This window comes from Vicugna pacos, chromosome 11 (assembly GCF_048564905.1).
Source record: "Vicugna pacos chromosome 11, VicPac4, whole genome shotgun sequence".
Classification (NCBI taxonomy): domain Eukaryota; kingdom Metazoa; phylum Chordata; class Mammalia; order Artiodactyla; family Camelidae; genus Vicugna; species Vicugna pacos.
Genome location: NC_132997.1, coordinates 44,115,053 through 44,137,661, shown reverse-complemented (window position 1 = coordinate 44,137,661; position 22,609 = coordinate 44,115,053). Strand labels below are relative to the sequence as shown.

Sequence of the window (22,609 nt, the reverse complement as noted above, 5' to 3'; positions counted from 1 at the left end):
AGTCCAGACACACTGCAGGACCATCAGCTTAAAAAAAAATAATGTTATGCTGCTGGCCCACATCACAGCTGAGTGAGCAGATGAAGCTAGCTGAATCTGCCTGCCCCAGGGGATTTATAAAGGCCAGAACAGTTTCTCCATCCCTGTCTAGAGGGTAACATTTCTAAGTTATCTAAGTTGTCACAAAACTCCTAGTCAACCTTGATTTCTACTCCCTTATATTAAAAAAACCTAGGTTATTCAATGTTATTCTTTACACCAGAACTACTTTTCTCTTTAAAATGTGGCAGATTGGTGTTTTTGTTTTTAATTCTTGAGTTCAGTAAGTTTTCCTGTGCCTACTTGCCCGTAATTTATTCTTCTGGTCTGCTGACTGCTTTTTAATGAGTTCAGCCTGTGCCTTCTCAGACAAATTCGGAGTGTGAGGAATGTGTTAATTAGCTATCAGATCCAGCCTGGCTTCTGAAGTCCAGCGCTTTGGAATGCTATAAAAGTGTAAATATAATTGTGGCTTTTTGAATTTAGTAATTATATCACAGCTGAAACCTCAGGGAGCCTCCCGCCTCAGGATTCTGCTACCCATGACCCCAGAGTGGTTCTGCAATTAATGATCAGTCTCTGGGGACTCATACCCAAAGGAAATGGCTTCCTGTTTTGTTTTAAGTGGCCCTTCTTCCTGCAATCTTCCTCACTGTTGGCCAAATATCCTATTTCAGGAAGGCTAGAATAAGCCTTCTTCCCCCTCCTCTTCACGGGGTAAGAAGGAATTAAGCAGGAGTAAGAAAGGTTCTCTGGAGGTAAATTGTCTTCTTATGACTTACACCCACATTGTACCAAATTATACCAAATATTTTCAGGCCTTCAAATCAAACATCTACTCCTGCAAGAAGCCTGCATGATCACTCAAACTGATCACTCTCACCTCCAATCTATAAACACCCTCTCTTTGACAACACGTTCCCAGTGCACCTCACGCTGGCCCTGGGGTCCTGGAGGTGAGGCAAAGGAAATCACAATGTGGTTAAGGAGAGACCTCCTGAATGGATTCTATTGGTCCATACATTTACAAGGAAACTGGTGTCCAACTGGGAGGTCAGGAAGGTGAATCAGAGAAGCCTTTGGACTTTGTACACCACTAGGCAGTTGCCAGGAGAGCCACTCACAGGCAGATCACCACCTCTGACCAGTGGTTGTGTCAGCTTCGCTTTGCTATTTCACTGCACACTGCTCTGTGACTGATCAAACACTTGTCCCAGTAATATTTTATGTGAATCAGTTCCTCCTGTCTCAGAAAAGGTGTTCCCCTCAATCATCTACTTTTATGAAAGAGTGTGTACACTTAACATATGAGGGGTAAATGAATGACTGGATGGATGAACGATGTGGGTCAAACTAGATCCCGACTTCAGAATCTGTGAAGTCATGCAACATCCCAGGAACCAGTGCTCCAGGCCGCCACTCACCACCCTCCACTAAATGGCCAGCATTAGGGGGTGAAAGAGGATGGGGGATGGGGTCAGAGGCTGGCAATTCTGCATTTGTTCCTAAAGCTTTAAGGGACACTCACCTGAACCTGAATGCGTCGATCCTAAAGATTGCCCCTCCCTATGCCAACCCCCCCCAAAAAACTCAGAAAAAGCCATCCAAAAATAACTGCTCAAAAACTCGCTGAGAACTAAAAGGGGACTGTCCTTGGCTATAGGACTTCAGATTGAAACAGAGCGGTAGAGAGCCTCCTTTTGCTCCACAAGGCGCTCCTAACGAATGACTCAGGAGTCTAGGGTCACCACTTGGCTAAAGGACTGAGAGAAGCTAGAGCTGTGAGCACGAGGGACCGCATGCGAACGGCCCCGGCCGCAGCCCCAAGAGCCGCAGAGAGCTGGCCGCGAGTTCTGAGCCGGCGACAGCGCCAAAGCAGGTCTGGCACCGAGCCACTGTGGGTGGGGCGGGGTCACGTGGGAGTGGCGCGGCGGGCGGCGCAGGCGCGATCGTGCGCAGGCGCGGGGGCTATCCCGGGACCCCTGGGGCCGGGGAGGGTTTGGTCCGCCAGACCCCGGCGTCGGGCGCGAGAGGAGGCGGGCGGGAGGGACGAGCGAGCGGTTCGTGCGGCGCGCGCAGGGCTCTGCGAGTCACGCACGTGACCTCTGCGAAGGCAGGTGAGGAAACTGAGGCAGGGCGGGGCGAGAAGGGCCGGTAGGCGCGCGCGCGGGTTGGCTTGATGCCGGGCTGGTTAGGTCCGCCCCTCGGGCGGCTCCGGAGGCCGCGTGGAGCTCCTTCCCAGCCGGTGGGGCGCGGCCGCACCTGCGGAGCCCGAGGCGGCCCCGACCTCCCTCGCCCCAGCGCCCGCGCTCCAGGAAAAAAACTCCGCATTTGCGGTCAGAAGACCCGGGGCCGGGATCCGGGCTGATCTGAGTGGCGAAGGACACCTCTCTTCCCCGCCCCCGGGCTTTGAGGGAGGCTGATGGCACCTACCTGCCTGGATTGTTGAGACAAAGAACTGAGAAAGGGACTCTGCTCAGGCGTGGCCGTCCTGCGGTGCCGAGCGCAGGGTGGGCGGGGGGAGGGGGTGGCAGACAGAGCAGCTGGCGATGTGCAGGTGGAGGCCGAGGGCCTTGTTGTCTTGGGCTTTGTGCTTGCTTAGGGTCCGGTGTTTCGTGGGGCTGCGATTTCTCGCTTTTTTCATAATCTCAGAGGCACCTGCTTTGCCTCCCTCCCTCAAAGGTTACAACCCCCTGACACTTTGGAAAGAGCCCAAGTGTACGTTTTAAAACACTGTGCTGGAGGAATGTAATAGCTTGGTGGTAGAGCGCGTATTTAGCATGCACGAGTTCTTGGGTTCAATCCCCAGTACCTCCACTGACAAAAATTAAAATTTAAAAAAAAATGATACATAGTGCTGACTTCTGGGTATGAAAAGACGAACATGGCACCGATCAGACAATCTCTCATCAAGGCTGGTGCAGGAATCAGAGCTGAAGGAGATAGAGAAGATGGTTAAGGCCCAGTCTGGCCAGGGTTCTGCAAAGACCGCACTCCCCGGGAGGCCAGAAGCTGACCTGGAGTTCAAGTCCCAGCTGACTTTGGGCGTCTTTTCCATACCACACCAGGCTGTTTCCACAGCCCAATTCCCTACCCCTCGGTTTAGTTTTTTGTTTTTTATTTTACTGCATTTTCCTTTAAATTCCTTTAAACTTGGCAGAGGATTAAAAAACAAAAATAATTACTTTGGATTTATGTTGAAAAGCATTGTCAGGGTGCCAGCTTGCATAGTCTGATGCTCCTGCTCCATCCCAGTCCTGGACACTGAGAACTGGGATTCAGAAACCCTGACCCCTTGGAATATACCCAGTCATCAGAAACCCTCCATTTCATGTACATTTTTGGGGCAATCATTGACTAATCTGGAAATGACTAAGAATTACATCTTGAATTGTGGCACTCTTTGTAAGGTAGCTTACAAAGCACCACCTATATGTTAAATCCTTTGATTCTTACAACTGTGTAGGTTACCTTTTGTAGTTTGGGGATCATTCCTTTCACTGATGCAGAAACAGTTCCTTGTCCAGATTCTTAATGGCTTGTAGGAATTTGAGTTAGGTTTTAGTTACTCTTGGTGTGCCCTTCCTGTATTGCCCTTTTTTATAAGGTCAGGCCCTTTAGTTGAGATCTTATGCGTTGTTCCTGAGGGGTACAGTGACATTTCTTATGATTATCTAATCTGCGTCTGTTACTTAAATGGTGCTTGGGAAGTTTGGTGAGGACTGGAATTCTGGGGCTCTGTCAGTGTCCCAGAAATAAGGCAGCTCTCCTGCCACCTGGGTGCTTGTCTTTTTGTGCAGTGTTAAGCAGAGACACCCCAAATCTCCCTCTGTGGAGGCATGTGTGGCAAGAACCGTTTGGAGGCACTGTGAGGGAGCCAGCCTCACCCCTGAGCTCCGTGGCCTCTGGCACAGGGAGATTACAGCTGGGCAGGGCTCTGTGCCTCCTCTGCTGCTGGCGGGCTGCAGAAGGAATGCATGGAGCATGCTTTGTGGGGTGGGCAGTTAGGCCTCCTAGAAAAGCCAGGGTTCCCTCCAGACCTAGAGCCTCCACCCAGGAGGCAGGTCTGCAGTGACAGTTGGAGCAGTTGTTCGGTGTTTTGTGTCCATTCTGCTTCAGATGTGCTGCCCTCACAGGAGAATGAGTGAATCTGAGCCCTACAGAGAAGAGGTGGTGCTGCCTTTCAATTCTGAGGTGCTTTCCACATTGCTTTTCTCATGTATTCTTCCTGGAGCCCTCAAAAGTGCCTTTTTTGTTTGTTGGTTTTGGGGTGTTTGGGGGGTAATTCGGTTTTTAAATTTATCTATTTATTTATTTTTTATTTTTTTAATGGAGGTACTGGGGATTGAACCTAAGACCTCATGCATGCTAAGCATGAGCTTTACCACTGAGCTACACCCTCTCCCCACAAAGTACCCTTATTTTTAAGAATACAACACTGGGGTCCAGAAGGACAAGATGACTTCTCAGAGTCAGAGTGAGAACCCAAGATTTTTGTCCTGAAGCCCAGTGTCTCCTGTGGTATTGCCCTTGCCTTCCCACCCACACTCATGGAACTTGAGAGAGCAGATATTTGGAGCCCAGACAGGAGGCTGCGCAAGCAAGGGGCAGAGCGCCCAGGCATTCTGGGCGGCTCTGTAGCCTCAGGGTAACTGAGTGGAGGAAAGGCCTTCTCCCAGTCCTCACAGCCCTCATGCTCGGCAATGTCTCTGTTTCCCAGTAGCTGATTATGTCCTCTTGTCCGGCTTTCAGCATCTGCTGAGAACTTTCTGAATCTGGCATCTAGGAGGACCCTGGGCCAGAGTTAGGCAGGTGGTCACCCCAAAGAGCAGGGCAGGAAATTGGAGATGAGCCAGATGGGTGAGCGCTCCTTGCAGCTGTCCAGCTCCACGGTGCTTGACGACAAGGTGGGTGGGAGCACATCCCCTACTGCTCTGGGTGCCCGTGTCACCAGGCTGCTAAATTACCATTTTCAAGACTGTCTCTTTCTCATCCAGGATTGACAGGACCTTGCTGCTGTGGGGAGGAGAGATGAGGAATGGCTTCTCAGCTGAGAATGGGCAGTGTGACCCTTAAGAAAACATTTCTCTTTGAATTATAAACTGCTCATGAAGCACTGGACTTGATTTCCAAATTTCCTGGGCTCTTTTCAGGAGCAGTTTTCCTTTTATCCTTCCTTAGGCCAGTGAGCAGACTTGAGGACCTGCAGACCCCCTTCCTGAGCCCTGACCCCCACACTATTCCAGCCTCAGCAGGAGTGTCCAGTGTAGGATAAATAGCCGGGGCCCAGCAGTTGGGAGACCTGAGTCCCAGCACAGCCGCTGACCAGTCCTCCCCACAAGGGACCTTGGACTAGCTGGCCCCGTCCCTGGCCCTTAGTTTCCTCTTTTACTCGGTGAAGGAGGGGCTGAACTAGAGCTCTGAGGGAAGACGAGAGGAATAGAGGCGGGCAGAGAAAATTTGAAGCATCCTTTCTAGCCTCGTTCCCAGAGGCAGGGAAGCCCGCGGACGCTCCTAGTCCCTTTTGTCTCCCTCAGCACCCGTTTCTTCCCTCTGCCCTACCTCCGCCTCAAGCCAGCTCATTCTGAGGAGGGAGGATTCCCTGGGTGGGGCTTGGCTGGGCAGGTGTACCCTTAACGTTTGGCATATGATGCTGTCTCTACTTGTTTGGGGCATGAATTAACCACTCAGTGCTGATACTTTTATTTAGACTTTATCAGTTCCTGCCCAGGGGTAGCTCCTTCAACAGGCAGAATTAGGCCTGGGGAAGCAGAGGGTGTGAGACTGCACACACCCAGCAGGAGGGCAGCCATGGCAGGTGTCCCCGTGGCTTTCTTGACGTCAGAACCCTGGGGTTGCCAACATGCGATACTTCAGGGTCTTTGGTTGCCAGAACTGAGACAACCTCGTAGACATTCTGGTTCCTTCCTCTGTTCAGATGAGGAGACCCAGGTCCAGAGTGTCTTCATAGCCTGTATCAGGTCACCCTGCCAGTGAGCAGTGGAGCTGGGACCCAACCCAAGGTCACGACCTAAGCCCCAGGCTTGAGTGCTTTCTTTAAGGTCAAACCAGCTACAAATTAGTTCCAGCTCTGCCTTTAAAGTTTAAAGAGTAAAATTCAGGTCATTTCACTGAGACATTTAATGTCTGCTAGTTGCCAGGATTTGTGTTAAACGCTGAATTGGCAGGAGTGAATAAGGCAACAGCCCCTGCCCTTATATTGCTCCACCGTATTGTGTAGACAGACATGTAAATAACTAAATACACGAAGTCTCTTTGCTTGTGCAGTGTGCAAAGGTGTGTGTGTGTCTGCCCATACATGCACACTATCTAACCAGAGATGAGGGAGAGTTGTCAGGGCTTTCTGGAAAGGCTCTGGATGGAAGGTGTTAAACGTGCTGGTCCTTTACCTAGTTGGCATGGGTGGGGAGGGCATTCTGGCTAAAGGAAACAGCACGAGCAACAGTGTGGATGCCCAGCAAAACCTGTTGCATTTCCACGCACATCGAGTGGCCTGGCCGGGGTGCTGAAGTGGCCAGGGTGAGGCCAGAACGGTGGCCTGGAGCTGAGCTGCGAAGGGCCCCGGCGGCGTGCTGAGGAGTTCGATGCCGGTGAGGGTCTGAGAGCAAGCGAAGGATGTGGTCAGGTCGTGGTCAGGTCGGGGTGCGTGACGACCACTCTGGCTGCAGCACGGAGAGTAAGTGGAAGAGGACCTGAGTGGAGCCGCCACGCTCAGTTCTGCGGGGACCGAGATAGGCCAGGTACAAAGTGATAGGGGCTTGGGCATGGACAGCAGCAGTCAGGCCGAGAAGAAGGTGGGTCGCAAACTCGTTTCACAGGACAGACAGAACTTCCTGGCTGATTTCCTACGGGCAGCAAGGAGAACAAAGAGTAAGTCGTGACTCTCAGTTTCTGGCTTGAGCAGTTGGCTCCATGCTTGTGCCATTCACTGAGCTAGGGGAAGAGAGCTCCGGGAGAGAACCTGATTTTATCAGAGACTGGTTTTCCTCATGATGCAACAGAGATAACCTATTGAACCCCCAAGTGGGAACTTTGCATCAGGAGCAGCAGTAGGAACCCGAAAGTGAAGACCAAGGTGGTGGGTGAGATGCAAGCCATAGGTGAGGAGGGAGTGTGGCTTGAGAGGAATCTTGAAGTGTCAGGAGAAGAAGGGAAGGTAAAGAATAGACAGCAGGTGAGGGTCTTCAGCGGTGTGGGGTGGAGGATGGGGCAAGGGAGCGGGTTGTATGAGTGTTACCAAGTCCAAGCTTGTATTGCTCACCAACAGGCCAATAAATCGAGAGACAAGTTGTTGGGGCAAGAAATAGCGACTTTATTCAGAAAGCCAGCAGATACAGAAGATGGTAGACTAGTGTCCTAAAGAACCATCTCACCCAAGTTAGAATTCAGGCTGCTTTTATACTAAAAGGGGAGGGTTGTTGCAAACTTCTTGGTGCAGGAATTCTTTCCTCTTGCAGCTGTCCACCCAGGTCTATAAAACTCCAAAAGATAATGGTTATTTCCTGTTCTGCAACTTTTTAAAGGCAAGAGCCTTAAGACCAGGGCTATCCCATATATTTTAGGCTGTAGGCAACATTCTTTCACAAAGGTGCAGAGCCAGCGTGACTCAGCACAGGCAACAGAGCACAAGGGTTAGAGCTAAAGGAATAGATCCAATATGGAGTCAGGTTTGTTCCTCTCTGTTACACAAGCGGCCATGGGGAAAGGAACATTTTCCTTTGATTTCAGTTAGTGTGACCCGTGGGCTGCGTTAAGGGCTTCGCTTCATTAGTTTGCACTGGAAGGCAGAGAGGGAGTCTGTTGGCACTTGATAAATGTTATAATCTGCATGACTGCAAATGACTCAACATTTGCTCAACTTTTTGAAGGGCTAGGGGGTCCTGGCAGCTGTCCATATTGATGTTTTCTGGAGATTGACTATTGGCAGCTGAAGGAGCCCCAGGGTTTCTGGGTGGCCTGGTCCTGCCTATGGAGTGAGTGAGCTTAGGGTCATAGGCGGGATTCCAGAGCCCCGCCTCTAGCCTTCCCCTGCCGCCTGCTCCCCGCCTGCTCCCAGTGGGTCAGCCTTGCCGTCAGCAGAAGCTGGGCTGTGCGTGCTGTGGATGGTGAGTGCCTGGTTCCCAGGTTTGAACAGCCTGAGGCTGGGGAGAAGGGACCATGTGGGAGAGGGAGGTGCCCTGTGAAGCTCTGCGTAGCGGGGAAGGAACACTCTGGGAATTGAAATGGAGGGGAGGGGGTTGGGGGAGTGTTATGATGAGGAACCGAGGGTTGTTGATAGAATCCCACGATGTCACTGGGGTGCTTCGGAAGCTTTACCATTCACCTTGTCCAGCCCCATCATTTTGGAGTTGAGGAAAATGAGCCTGAGGGAGGGATCAAGCCAGCTGGGCCTCAGGAGCCCGGCTGGGTCTCCTCCTGCCTACTCATCCCAGACCAGCGCTGCCACTCTGAGCTGCCACAGCTGTTGTTTGTGGCCTTATCGTGCTTCACCTTCTTCCGTGGGAGAGGCCGGATCAGATAAGCCCCACAGTGGGGAACCCGATACTGGGGCCATGTCAGGTGTGGGCTGGCTCTTCTGTAAACAGCCTTGCTATTATCTTTCAGAGAAAGTGACCCCTTCCCTAACAGAAGGGGGGTGGGGGGTGAGAAGGGACATCTGTCAGATGGTACATTTCCTTTAGGGTAAACATGGTCTGACTGTATGTGCTGACTGAAAAAAAAAAAAAAGAGTTGATCATTTAAAATTCTCTTTAAGATAAAAAGGATCCTGCCCCTTGACCTCCAAAAACCCACCAACAAACGCGTTGGGAGGCAAGGTGTGATGGTAGACCACCAGCTCTGGATCCTAGTGATCTGGGTCCAGGTTGCAGCACCGCTGCCTGCTGGCTCTGTGACATTGGAGAAGGCACTGAACTCCTCTGAACGGCAGTGTTGTCAGCTGTGTAACAGGATAACATCTGCAGCATAAGACTTAATGAAATTAAGCCACGCATCTTGGGCGGCACTAAGTGAATGCTGGTTTATTGGCCTCCCTGTCTCTCCAGTTAGTGGCCTTGGTGGCCCGTGTGAAAGTGCATTGTTCCACATGGACATTAAGGTTCCCACTACCTCCGGCCTTTCCTGTGGGCGAGATTAGCTGTGATTCAGGATTCAGCGCCAGCTCTCGCTGTGCAGCAAGTTGCGTGGTACATGCTCTGAGACAGGCCTGGATGGGAATTGCTTTGTAGCTCAGGGGGACTTAGCTGAGAGCCTGGATCTGCACCCTCTCTAGGTGTTTCCAGAAGTCAATTTTCACTGCTTCCCACTGGCAGAAGAGCCAGCAGTTAGAGGCCCACTGAGAACATAAATTCATGGAGAGGCTTGCTTGTCGCCTCTGGTGCTGATATCCAAGGCTCTCACATCTTAGGGCTCCGGGGCCAGCTCCCTAAGGGTGTGACTCTGTGCTCACGCTTCGCGGATCGCCACTGGAGGTGGGGCTGGAGGTGGGGAGCTGCACAGTGCTCCTGGGAGTTTGGAAGCCCACATTGCGTATTCCAGCTCATGAACTCGAGAAAGAGAATCGGGGGCCTTTGGGACATTCACCCTCAGCCAGCCCACTGTTTTGCAGGCTTACTGAGCCCAGGCTGCCCAGCTCTTGCATCTGCGCTCTGAGTCCTATGCCTGCTCCAGAGCCGTTTTCCTTTGGGTGCCTCTGTGGCTGCCCAGCCCAGGCATATCTGGTTCTCACCCCTACACTGCCATCGCTCCGTCTTCATACCTTGCCCAAGGTATTGCCCTGCCTTTCCACTTGAATTTTTGTTCTGTGTACTAGGCCTAAATCTCCTTGAGGACTGTTTATCATTTAGCGTTATGTCCTCCCAAATTGCCATTTATTGAACAGGTCAGTGCTGAATAAGTGTTTGGAAAATCCGTGTTGAATCTCGGTGAGTCTGATTCCCTTGTGCTCACTGCTGACGGGCAGCGGGGAGATGGAGTCTGTTTGCCTCCAAGAGCAGCAGCGGTGTGTGGGAAGGATTGGAGCTGACTGTCAGGGTCCCTGGACTTTCTGAAGTGCAAAGATGTGTCCCAGGAGTTGAAGCCAGTCCTTCTGGAAGCTTTGTAAGGTGGCCTTTGCGAACTGATGCAGGAACGTTATCAGATCTGTGATCAGGGAGCGCACCATGTGTGCCTGAATCATGCACACGTTAGGAGTCCAGGGAGGTACTGGAAGTGCATAAAGGGACAGAAATTGTTGCAGTCTGGGGACTCTCCTGTTTACAGCAGGCAGGTGAGAGCTGCAGTTTTCCTCCTGATTTTGTTCTGTGAACTGTAATCCAGTAATGTGTAACTGCTGCATAAAAGAATTGGACACCAATCTGCAGAATGTTATTCCTGCTTAGCCCACGCACTTCAGTCCTCCATAAGTCATTATTTTCATCACTCAATCTTATCGAATTCATTTCAGCACACGTTCGTGGAGAACTCACTGTGGACTACAAACAGGCACTGTGCTGGGATTCAGGGCGGATCCAGGGGATTCAGAGATAAACTGAGGAACAGACTCAAAGGAGAGAAAACCGGAAAGTAGGTCCAAATCAGTGTGTCGAACACATCAGAAGGATCATGGGTGTGATGTGGACACTAGTGGGGGTAAATAATCACTGGGGTGGGTGGGAGTCGGTGTAGGCAGAGCATCCGGGAAGACCCCTGGAGAGGTGCCTTTGAGTCCTGAGCAGCACGAATGAGGTAGGACATTCAGGCAGAGCCGTGGAGTGTGTCCTGGGTTTTGACTCACTGCCACCGTGGCTGGCCTCCCACAGTGAGCTGAGGGAACAGAGGCTGGCCCTTGAGGAAGGCCCAGCTCTCCAAGGCCAGCCTGCCCTCGTGGCTGTCCTTTGTTCTGTGGTTTATAGCCAACCAAGCACAAAACCTGAATTCTTTGTTCTAAGACAATGCTTCTCAAACTTTAATGTGCTTGGGAATTGCCTGCCGGATCTGATTAAAATGCGGGTTGTGATTCCTTAGTTCTGAGGTAAGGCTGGAAATCCTGCAGTTCTCTGTGATGCCAGTGCCTCCAGCCCAGGGGAGCACATTTTAAACAGTGAGGTTATGAGAACTCTTCTCTCCCAGCTCCGCTGTCCCCCAGCGCACACACCAGCCTCCCCTTCTCTCTTCTCTTCCCTAGCCTACAGAGGCCAAATTCCTCTTTCTTTAAGGCTGTTTTCACCTGGTCATTCCCACCGAACATCCCACACCCCCTACCTGGAAGTTCCCTTCTATTTCTCAAAGCTGAACTTCCCAGGATGGCCTAAAACTAGTCTGACCTACCCTTTTCTTCCCAGAGTCATCACCACCAGGCTACTCCCAGCCCCACCTCGTGACAGTGGCCCCCTCACAGCCCCTCTCCTTGGCAGTGACACGTGGATTTCTGGGCCTTTGCCTAATCTTGGAGAAATCCTTTCCCTAGTTAAGTCCTGCAGGGGAGAGTTAAGTCTTTGGTTGGGGGGTTGGGGTTAGATGGGACCCCCCCCCCCCAGGTATTTACCTGCTGATCTCCGCACACAGAATCATGCAGGTTCTTAGGCAGGCTCTGGTATAAGTCAGATCGTGGGCGTCAAGTTGAAAGATAGGTATTGTAAGTGGTTGTCAGGAAAAGAGGGCTGGATAGGGTACCTACTGCTGTTCCAGGGGTAAGCTGCTTCCGGGAGCCCCCACCGAGGAGCACGAGGCTTCCCAACTAGAGGAAGCCTCAGTGCAGCCTGAGCGCATGACCCGGGAATGAGGCTGGATGCTATGGGACCTGTCTGGTCCCCTGCCCGAGGAGACGCCTTTGCCTGGCCCTCTGCAGCAGACACCCTTACACGGTGCTTTCTCTTCCATGACACTTACCCTCAGTCTCTACTCCTGTTCATTCGACAGGCAGCTGTGTAGTTCTGTTCACGGGGAAAAAATGTCAGAGTAGACACTTGCATTTAATAGTGGCCATCTCTATTAAACTGTATAAACAGGTGGTGGATGTTTAGCAGACACTTGCTTTCTTGTGGACTGTGGTTTTCTGTACTGCTGCTTTTTGGGTTTTGTTTTTTGTTTTGTTTTTACTGTGAGCCTGTTTAACTCATATAATGAGTAAAAGTAAAGGTATTCTCAGTTGGGAGAGACGTACTGAGATTGCCTGACCAGCTCGATCGAGGCCCCACTTGTCACTGTCTCGGGGCTGGATGAACAGGGCCTGGTCACTGTGTCTGAGGGCTTCACGGAGAGGAGGAAGGATAGGGTAACAGGACAGGGTGATTGGCGCTCTCGGTAACCTAATCACAGAAGAGAAAGCCGCCCCCTCCCCAGGGACTGTGAGGGAGAAGCAGGCATTGACAAGGAGGGGCAGGGGGAGGTGGTCTGGCGCCAGAGGACCAGCCTGGAGGAGCGCCACAGAGCTGGGAGGCTACAGCCTTGGGCACAGGAGAGGGAGCAGCAAGGGAAGCTGTCAATTCTCTGTCATCATTCCTGACTCGCTTGTGAGCTCCCTGGGGCAAGAATCTCCTCTCCGTGTGTGTTGTCCCTACTCCTCTCCTCCCCAGCACTTGTAGCTGCAGGTGCTTAGGTAGCAGTCCTTGTCCAGCCGCATCTCTGACGCTGTTGGTCCCCTCCCTTTGCCTCTGGCCTCCTGGTTGGCCACCCAACCAGAGCCTGGGCCGGGAGATCAGAGTCCAGCCATCGTGTGGGAGCGGTAACGTCTTCTTCCTTCCTCTCAATCCCCAGAAATGTCTTTCCTCCAGGATCCAAGTTTCTTCACCATGGGAATGTGGTCCATTGGTGCGGGGGCCATCGGGGCTGCCGCCGTGGCACTGCTCCTGGCCAACACGGACATATTTCTGTCCAAGCCCCAGGAAGCTGCGCTGGAGTATCTGGAGGATATAGACCTGAAAACACTGGAGAAGGGTAAGCAGTGACCCCCAGTACTTTTCCAGGGCGCTGGGATGCAAGCTCACTTATTTATTTTTCTTTCTAAAATAGCTCTCTCTCTTTTTAGTTGAAAAAGCAATATAACTTTCAAAATTACTGATGATTCAATTATCCTAACACAATAATCATTGTTATTTTTTGCACATTCTTTTCTAGGTAAGCACACAATAATAGGTCGTTGTGATCTTGGTGTACTTGATATTTTACATTTTAGCTTTTTCTTGTCAAAAGCATTTTCTGTTTTCTCTTGTTGTTTCTCTAACTGTTAGGATAATTGTCCCATAATATTTAGTGATAATGTAGCACTGTTTACTCAACCAAACCTTCCAGAGTGTGTTCTAGGGAATTCCAGCTCCTGGAGCTTCAAAAAAAGGAGCTCCCGAGTCAAATAAGTTTGAGAAACACTGTGACCAATTTCTCCCCAGTGATAATATTGCAGTTAACATATTGGGTTAAATTTTTTAAAAATTTCTGTTGACCTAATTTGACTACTTTTTTAAGACTTGGGGTTTTCTTGGCCAAAGTGCAAGATCTCAATCATGCTTTAGCCATGTATCTGCCCAAAAGGATGTTGTTACAAAGTCCATTGATATCAGCAAAATAGTTTTCTAATTTTCAGAACTACTCCAGTTTGGGATGTTCAAGTTTGCAACTAGATTTTTATGGGGGAGGGGCCTTTGGGTTGTACAGTAGGATCCTTACACTCTATTCATTTTCCTCAAAGGACGAAAATTCCTTGGCTGTGTTTTCCTAGTTGCTGTTTCCCACATGTGAAATAGCTGTGCACGTCCTCTGTTAGGCCCGGTGCTGTTTATAAGCTGCTTAGAGGTTGGGGCTGGGCTGGAAGGAAATGATACTGAATTCCCTTTTCTTCTCCTCAGAACCAAGGACTTTCAAAGCAAAGGAGCTCTGGGAAAAGAATGGAGCTGTGATTATGGCTGTGCGGAGGCCAGGCTGCTTCCTCTGTCGAGAGGTGAGTACATCCGAGGATCTGTTCAGAGAGAGGGATCCTAGCAGTTGGGGACTGGTGCATTTCCAGCCAGGACCAAGGGCCTGTGGGCCCATTTTAGCCTTTGATCAACAGTGGCCCATTCTGTCATTTGCTCTAGGTTTTTGTGTTTTGTTTTGTTTCGTTTTGTTTTGTTTTTGGTCTAATTCTCTGTGTCTGTTTGTTTAACAACTCCCCATATCCTGGGGTTAGCAACACACTTGAGTTTCCTTTCGTCCTCCCAAGGCCTTTCTCTCTTGTGCTACGACTGTCTTCTCATTTGACCAAGGATGAGACCAGGTCCAATTCCACACTCCTGATTCTCAGCACGGGGGTTTGCTGCCTGAAATGGAGTGTCTGGACTGTTACTGGTACAGGCACGGTCAGCCTCCCCTCTGGTGCAGTTGCATACAGCACATGGGGAAGTACTGGCCACACTGTTAGAACGGACCTGCCTGACTGCCTCTTCTCGGGGAGCCCAGCATCCCTGCTGGACGGCTGAGAGCCGCACGTTGGCACGTGGTGGCTCTGCTGTCTCACTGTGCTCTCGGCATTGGATCTATAGCTCAGTGGACTTCAGTCATGACAGTAGTGTGGGTGCAGTTGGGGCTCACTAACTGGGCAGCCCCCAGGTTGGCCACTCAAAAGGAGGCCACTGTCGTCTGTTCAGTAAGTGAGAAAGCTTGTCTGGGAAGGCAGGGTCCAGCCTTGTCACTTTACATAAAGGTAGACTGAGGACAGGAGTATTTTGGTGACCTCGTGGTCATACAGTCAGTAGGAGAAAACCCAGGTTCTGAGGTCACTGCCTTGCCTAGGGCAGAACTGAGAACGGACACTACTCCTGACCTTAAGATAACTTTGCTTTTCAAGTTGTGGCCTTAGCCTGTCCAAGTTGCCATCCCTCTTCCCTCACCCTGAGGCATTTCCTTTCAGCCTTGCTGAGCTCCCTCCTGCTCGTGTGGTTGCTCCGGCAGCAAATCTACTTGCATGGCATGATGCCAGAGGGTACCTTACACGCTGCTCACTCTTTGGCTCCCCACCGTATCTCTGGAAAATACAGCTTCTTCTTGTTAGTCTCCTTTTACAGAGGAGGAAACTGAGGCACAGAGGTGGGGACAGTGTCACGCCACTGTGGGATGTGTATTAATTTCCCGTTGCAACTGTAATATGTGATCACTTATTCAGTGGCTTTGAATAACACTAACTTATTTTCTTACAGTTCTAAAGGTCAGAATTCTGAAATGGGTCTCATTGAGCTAAAATCAAGGTATCAGCAGGGCTGTAATCCTTCTGAAGTCTCCACTGGATAAATGATCTCTGTGTCTTTTCCAGCTTGTAGAGGCCATCTGCATTCCTTGGCCATGGTCCAGTTGGTCCTCCAATTTTAAAGCCAGCAATGGCTGGTCAGGGCTTCCTCACATTGTGTCACTGTGGCACTGACTCTTCCGCTTTCCTCTCGCACAGTGAGGGACCCTTGTGACAATGGGACCACCGAGGTAATACTGGACGACCTCCTTTAAGATCAGATGCTTAGCAACCTAAATTTCATCTGCTGCCTTAATCCCCCCGTCCCATGTAACAAAACACATTCACAGGTTTCTAGGCTTCGGATGTCTCTTCCTTAGAGGGTGTTATTCTGCCTGCCCCAGGAGGTGACGTTTAAAATCAGGGCTTTTGATTCCAATCTGTGATGCCTCCAAATACTGAGATGGAAGCCTGTTGTGACAATTTCTCAAGGCCATTTACACCTGAAAGGTTCTAGGAACAACTGGTCTAATGACAACCTGTTTTCTGGGCCCTGGTAGAGCATTTTATGGAAACTGACATTTCTGACAGGATGGAGGGAGGGAGGGGCAGTCAGGGTTATTTTGAGTGGCCCAGGGAGGAGGCATGTGACTCAGTTTCCATTTCACACTCACAGAGTAAAAAGCCCAGGAAAAGTGAGTAAAACCTTTCCTCTCACACGCAGGTGGCCTTGACCACAGGTGGTCCTCTCTGCTCTAGGGCAGCTTGTCACTTGCTGAGCCTCTTGACAAATGCATTATAATGAATTGTGCTTCATTAGCTATCCTTTCATGGTTCTAGAAAATAAATGAAAAATTAAATGCAGTTGCCACCATAGAGCAGTGTATTTGTGTTGGAGGTGAGCAGGCTGCTTTTGATAAGGATTTCCTGCTATTTCTTTAATTGTGATACCAAATGTGAAAAAGGATTTTGTTCTTAACATCGATGTTCTTAACATCCCCTGACACCTGCAGCTCTGTTTGTTCACCCAGAACGCAGTTCCCGAGAGTCAGGGATGACTGTCTTCATCAGCTCAGCTGCGGCCTCCCCATGGACCACCTTCACCTTCCAGTCTTTCCCCTGGTACCTAGTACCTTCTGTATACCCAGCCGTGAGCTAGGCACCGAGGGATACAAGACATGGAAGGCAGTTTCTAACTCTGAGACACATTTGGGGACTTAAGGGACAAAGCTCGACTTAGTAGAACCCACTGGGCTCAGTACAGAAAATGTCACCAAGCAGGAAAGATTGGATACACACAGAGGATCAGACCTTTACTCCAGGCTGGGCTAGCCACAGAGAACTTTCTAGAACAGGGGTCCCTTTCTAGAGGGTAGGATTTGAGCTGGAAAAGAAGGAAGGTTATTGCGATGAGGGTGGGGAGCCAGTTGAGCAGAGGTGTAGAGGCAGCTGTTCACAAGGCCTAAGTGAAGTTCGTCTGACCACCCCTGTGCTGGTTTGCTGTAGTGCAGGGGAGGGGCTGGGAGACGAGGAGAGAAGGGCTGTGGCTAGGAGTGGGGGGATCGGATCTGCGTGCAAGCTCTTGGTTATCAGACGCTCCAAGGCCATGATTAGGACATCTGTAACAGGAGGCCAGCCTCTCCTTCCCTCTGTGGACAGGAGCGACACCCTATTGTGAGGCCTAGTGCCCAGCGGGGACAGTCTTCTGCTGGGCTACACAGGCCTTAATTGTCCCCCCACATTGCATCACATCTGGTCTTCTGCATTCGGTGCCAGCCATGCTCTGGGCCTGTGGGAAGGAGGGTGTGGGTTGGCTGCAGAGCCGGAGTCCGTGCCCCTGACGCGCCCTGTCTTCTGCAGGAGGCCGCGGACCTGTCTTCCCTGAAGCCCAAGTTGGACGAGCTGGGTGTCCCCCTCTATGCAGTGGTGAAGGAGCAGGTCAGGACTGAAGTGCGGGACTTCCAGCCTTATTTCAAAGGAGAAATCTTCCTCGACGAGCAGGTACGTGTGCTGTGAGCCTGTCGGACACAGAGCTCTGGGAGTTCGGTGGCCCAGAGTGTGTCTGGCCCAGAACTGGAGCCTCCTTCCCTTTCAGCTGCCCTGAACTTGCAGGGGCTTCCTCAGCCCTCTGAGCAGAGCACAAGTGAACACTTAAAAGCTGTCCTTCTGTTCTTACTTGAGCCCTTCCTGACTGCGACCTGGGGGTGGGAGCGTAGGGAATAGCTGAAAACTCCATCGGGCTCCCCCGCCCCTTAATTCTTTGCAGCTGTTACTTCTTTCCCCTCTACTCACCTCTGCAGAATGTAGGGCTGTTACCACTCTGTCAAGGACCCTGTATGTCTGTAGCAAGAGATTAGAGTCAGAGTTGCCAGCTGCAGGGTTCTGCTTAGCTCTGGCGGCCGAGGGTGCTCCTGGGTGGGAGCAGTGTGTGTTGGGGGGGGGAGGACGCGAACCAGCAGGCTTTGGGTCTTTGTCTGAAGACAAATGCCCTGTTAGGAAACTTACCTCCCCGGGGAAGGCAGGCATACAGGCTGCTCATAAGGGGTCCGTCTTTCTTGCTCCTACAGAAAAAGTTCTACGGTCCCCAGAGGCGGAAGATGATGTTCATGGGATTTGTCCGTCTGGGGGTCTGGTACAACTTCTTCCGCGCCTGGAGTGGAGGCTTCTCTGGAAACCTGGAAGGCGAGGGCTTCATCCTTGGGGGAGTTTTTGTGGTGGGACCAGGAAAGCAGGTAAATTCCTAGTGTTCACTTGGGGGTCTGTGAGCACAAGACCCTGGTGTGTGTGGGGTGGAGGGTGGCGACTTCCCTACTTGGGGTCTCCCAGCCTTCCTTCCAGAGAGCCCGGGAACAAAAGGAAGGGGAAGGGAGGGGAAAATAATTTATCACACGCCTGCTCTCCCCACACCTCACGTGTGAGTCCCCTCCCTCATCACGGTCACATTGTGACATATCTGAGTCTGCAGGTGAGTAACTTGGGACGAGGGGCGAGTGACCGCACCAAGGAGCTCCTCAGTGGCACTGCGGGGGCCTGCACCTGGGTTTTCTGATGTCAAGTTCTGTACTCGAACAAAAACGTAGTCTTCATCCTGTCAAGAATTTACTCCCGTGCAGTGTTCCCAGTCATCGAGAATGAACAGCAGAGAAAAGTGAGGAGGAGAGAAGGAATGGAAACAAGCCTTGTGGGGGGAGTAGCAGGGAGCGGTGGTGGGAGGCGGGCTTTCCCCGAGGGGGTCCTGGTGGCAGGGCTGCCTCTGGAGAGGTGGCAGACTTCTCTGCTGACTCGCTGTTTTGGGCCCGGGCCGTGGGGATCCAGAGTTGGCATGGGGGCCTAGAGGAACGTGTGGAGATGAGGCCTCTGTGGGCCCGGGAGGCAGGTGGGTGGGTGGATGAGCCACGCAGACTCAGGGTGGCGCCCGCAGAGGCTGGATGGGCACAGAGCAAGGACAGGTACAGGGGATACAGGCTTGAGGGGCTGGCAGGAGGACCCAGAGACTCATAGTCTGACTCCTAAGCCTGTCTTTGCCAGCCTCGGGCATGATGATACTAACACTTGGCGCCATCAGTAAGAAGACAGGATTGGTTTGTGTGGTGGGGCTCACTGCTGAAACTGGTAACTGCATACTTTTCCCAATTGCGAAAGAATAAAGCTAGTGGAATAGAAAGCCTTCAGTTTTAAGCTGCATTTTGAGTCTCTTCCTTTTAAACCTTGGTATCTGCTATTGCTTGTCTGTATTAGAGTCTAGCACGAATTGGTGTCTGATGTAACATAAACCTGTTTGCTCACTTGCGGGTAAATCTACCAAAATGTCTTAATGAGAATGGCTGCCAGTGAGTGCCTGCCTTGTGCCAGGTGCTCGTATACATGTTCTTATGTCTTCTTTACAACCGATCTGGAATGCTAGGTATTTTTATTCTCATATACATGTAAGGAAATGGGCCTAGAGATAGGAAATAAGTCAGCCAAAGATACACAGCTAGTAAGTGACACAGCGGAAATGAATCTCAGGCACACAGACTCGTCCTGTTCTAGAGACCCTGCCCTTCCCTTGCCCATCGCCCCTCTGGGGAGTTGGCTCCAAAAGACCCCTTCCAGATGTCCTTGCACTTGGGCAGGCCACTTCCTCAGAGAAGCCCTCAGCCTCTTCCCACTCTGGGCCCTGGGATTCCTTCCCCCTTCCTACCTCTGCCTTTGCTCAGCCCCCGGGGCAGGGCTCGGCTTACCTGCCAGCCTCCTCTTGCCGGGCACTGACTCACCGGTGTTCACGGGCTGAGCAAGCTGGGCCGGCTGGCTTCTGGTGTTGCTAGGTGTGTTGTTTGACTTTGTTGGTGCTCCCTGGATCCCCTGCCCTCTTCCTTCCTGGTGGAAGGTGCCCTGAGCTGGCCCAGCTTCAGGACTGACCTCTGTGTTTCTTGAGAGTAAAGCGTTTGCAACCCCCAATAGGGATTCCTTTGTAATAATAATCTTTAAAACATACTTACTTTAAAGAAGTGATGTGTTTTCAACATAGGAAATTTGAAAATGGAAAAGGTGGGGAGAGCCATTCTATAAGCTCAGTTACCAGGGACAGCCCATTAGAACAGAGCTGCACTGAGAGGCCTTTTGTTTTGTTTTCTTAGAAAGTGGTATCTTACTAAACTAGGTGTTCTTTCTTCATTTAGCAGCATATCGTGAACATTTAGCCATGTCATTCATCATATTTTCTTCCTCAGAGGTTTTAATGTCTGCAAACTGCTCTACTGAGCAAATAAATTCAGTTTCCTGATCTGCTTTCCTGTAGTCACCACAGCGTGGTGGGCTTTGTTAGGTTTTTTTTTTAAGTCTTTATAAACAGTGGTACATGAACATGTTTACAGACGGCTCTATTTTTTTAATTCAGTTTGAATTCCTAGACATCATGTGTCAAGGAACTCTTTAACAAAGATTCCTTGATGTTGATTTCAAGCACATTATTTTATTTTTTTTACCACTCTAGGGTACTTTGGAGTGTACTGTGTCTTAGTGCATTTTGCTTCATGGTAAAGTGAGCAGCCTCCAGTTTCTTAGGAAAACTAACATAACATAAACTAACATAAAGCAATGCTTCATTGAACAGCCAAAGAATGGAGAAGTGGGAACTTAATTTGCAAATCAATTTCTCGACCTGATTTTGAAGGAGACGCCATATATGTACGTGGGTCAAGGTAAAAGGGAGGGAACTGAGTGAAGAGAAGGAGGAATATTCTCCCTCTCTAGGTGGCCACTCAGTGCCTGCCAAGGTCTGACCTCGGACCTCCACTTCCACCCCTTCAGGCTTTTCTATGTAAGCCGCTTCGTGTTCTTTTACCTGCACCTCCACCTTAGACATCCTGGTTACGTACGTCCATGCTTCATCATCTGGGAAGCCTTCCCTAGTCACCCTCTTACATTAATCACTCCTGATTTCCTGCTCCCAAAGTGCTGCTTGTACATTCCAAATAGCGCGAGGGAGCCTTCCCGATCTCCCGAACTCCTCCAGGGCAGAGCCGGGCCTGGTTCGGATCTCTGTTCCCTGCTGCCCAAGCAGGGGGCTTGACGGACAGCTGGTGCTCAGGGTCTATCTCATGAGTGAATGACTCACACTGAGAACTGATGTTCCCTCTTGTTTCCCTTCAGGGCATTCTTCTCGAGCACCGAGAGAAAGAATTTGGAGACAAAGTAAACCCAGATTCTGTCCTGGAAGCTGCTAGGAGGATCAAACCACAGACTTCAGCCTCAGAGAAAAAATGATTGCGTGAGACTGCCCAGCTCAGGGACAACCAGGGCCCTCACCTGTGTGCATGAGATGTGTTGTGTTTCCACTCAGGTCCCTAAGGAGTTAGAAACCCATTTATGCCGTATCTTTAGTAGAGATGATTAACATATTTTAACATTTACTCTGTTCAGGCCCGATAAGGGAAACTGGCCCCCAAACAGGACTGATACAAATCTAAGAAACCAGAGATGCTTATTTCAGCTAAAACCTGGAAAATCTGAGGCTTAACGTTGACCACTGCACCTCATTACCACCATATGCAGTGTTTCAGTGCTGTTATTTGAAATGATTTTTATTTTCATGTCTTCAAATATCTAAGAAAAATTGATGATTGACCTGAAGATTAAGAATATAAGGTTTTTGTTGTGTTTTCAGTGAATGACTTGTTTTATAATGTTAAAGTAATACTCATATAAAGGAATTGATGTGCTTCAGGTGGCTTGATAAAGGTAAATTATAAAGTGAAATGTAATTTTTTCATTGTCTCCCATTCTAACCCCAGAGGTTTGTTTTCTGGAAGAAATGATCATCAGTGGCTCTAATAAAAGTATGCATCATAAGTTGCCTATATATACAAGTTTTTCTGATAAAACTAATGATAAAATATTTACCATAATGATGGCTGAATTTATTAAATCATTGGTGCCAAAGACACCGAACATGAGAAATCGGTATTCTCCATGCATATGGGGTAGGTTGTGGGGAGGAATTCCTCTGGTTCCAGTGATCTAAGAGGTTTTGGGGATCCCGGACAGGACACAGAGGGACGGCATGAGATTTCATCACACTACTCAGAACAGCGTGCAATTTAAAACTTATGAATTGTTTTTTTCTGGAATTTACCATTTAATATATTCAGATGGCCGTTGACCGCAGGTAACTAAAATTGTGAAAAGCAAAACCATAGATAAGGGGAAATCACTGTATTTACCCAAGGGACCAGAGCAGCCAGGAGGAGGGCAGTCAGTGTTTATCCATGGAGGCAAGAATGAAGACAGGTTGGAGGTAAAGCTGGGAAGGTAGGAGGGTCGGCACTGGTGGGCAGAGTGAGTAGGGGCGCTGGTTTAGGACTAAGACCAGGACTGGTCTGACGTCATACAGTGGCGGTTGTGTGGCGTGTGCACAGGCCCGTGAAGCGCTGGGCTTCCGCCAACTTGAAGGCAACATGATTTAGTATTTGATGGGGTCAATACAGTGACTCATCCCCCAGCAGCTGTGATCTCTGGGACCTCAGCTCCTGATAGGATAACTCAGGTGAGAATTCTTTGGTACCTAGAAGACACTTGCTTCTGAAACAATTCTCCCACTACCAAGAAAGAGCAGAGCCTGCAAGGACATCGCAGCAGTGGATGCAGAGAGAGGAACCTTACTGTGATCTCCTTCACCAGCTCTTCTACTCCTGGGTTCGCACATGCATTAGCATGGCATTTATGAAAAGACCACCAGACTGAGTCATGAGGTGGGTTCGAGTTCCAGTTTAACTGTGTGACTTAGAGCAAAGCTCCGACCCTCACCTTGCACTGGGGAAATGGGCATGATAATTCCTGCCTACTGTTTGGGGCTGTTTATTAGAAGTCATTGAAGGAATGACAAATATGAGACAG

The 22,609-nt window shown here is 50.3% G+C and overlaps 1 protein-coding gene across 6 annotated transcripts; it reads left to right on the top strand.

The window, feature by feature from the left end:
* Positions 1–1,959: 1,959 nt before the first annotated feature.
* PRXL2A (peroxiredoxin like 2A) lies at positions 1,960–21,565 on the top strand. 6 transcript variants are annotated; one of them, XM_072971210.1, is made up of 7 exons: positions 8,081–8,165; positions 10,505–10,623; positions 12,813–12,975; positions 13,881–13,972; positions 17,093–17,233; positions 17,800–17,964; positions 20,867–21,565. In XM_072971210.1, the coding sequence occupies exons 3-7, from the start codon at positions 12,831–12,833 to the stop codon at positions 20,978–20,980; spliced, it is 657 nt and encodes a 218-aa protein (XP_072827311.1). In that variant the 5' UTR covers positions 8,081–8,165; positions 10,505–10,623; positions 12,813–12,830; the 3' UTR covers positions 20,981–21,565. The 6 variants fall into 6 exon arrangements, with proteins under 6 accessions (XP_006211685.1, XP_006211684.1, XP_015101042.1 ...); XM_072971209.1 differs by having other exon boundaries at positions 12,796–12,975; XM_006211623.3 differs by lacking the exons at positions 8,081–8,165; positions 10,505–10,623 and adding an exon at positions 1,960–2,156.
* The last annotated feature ends 1,044 nt before the right edge of the window (positions 21,566–22,609 follow it).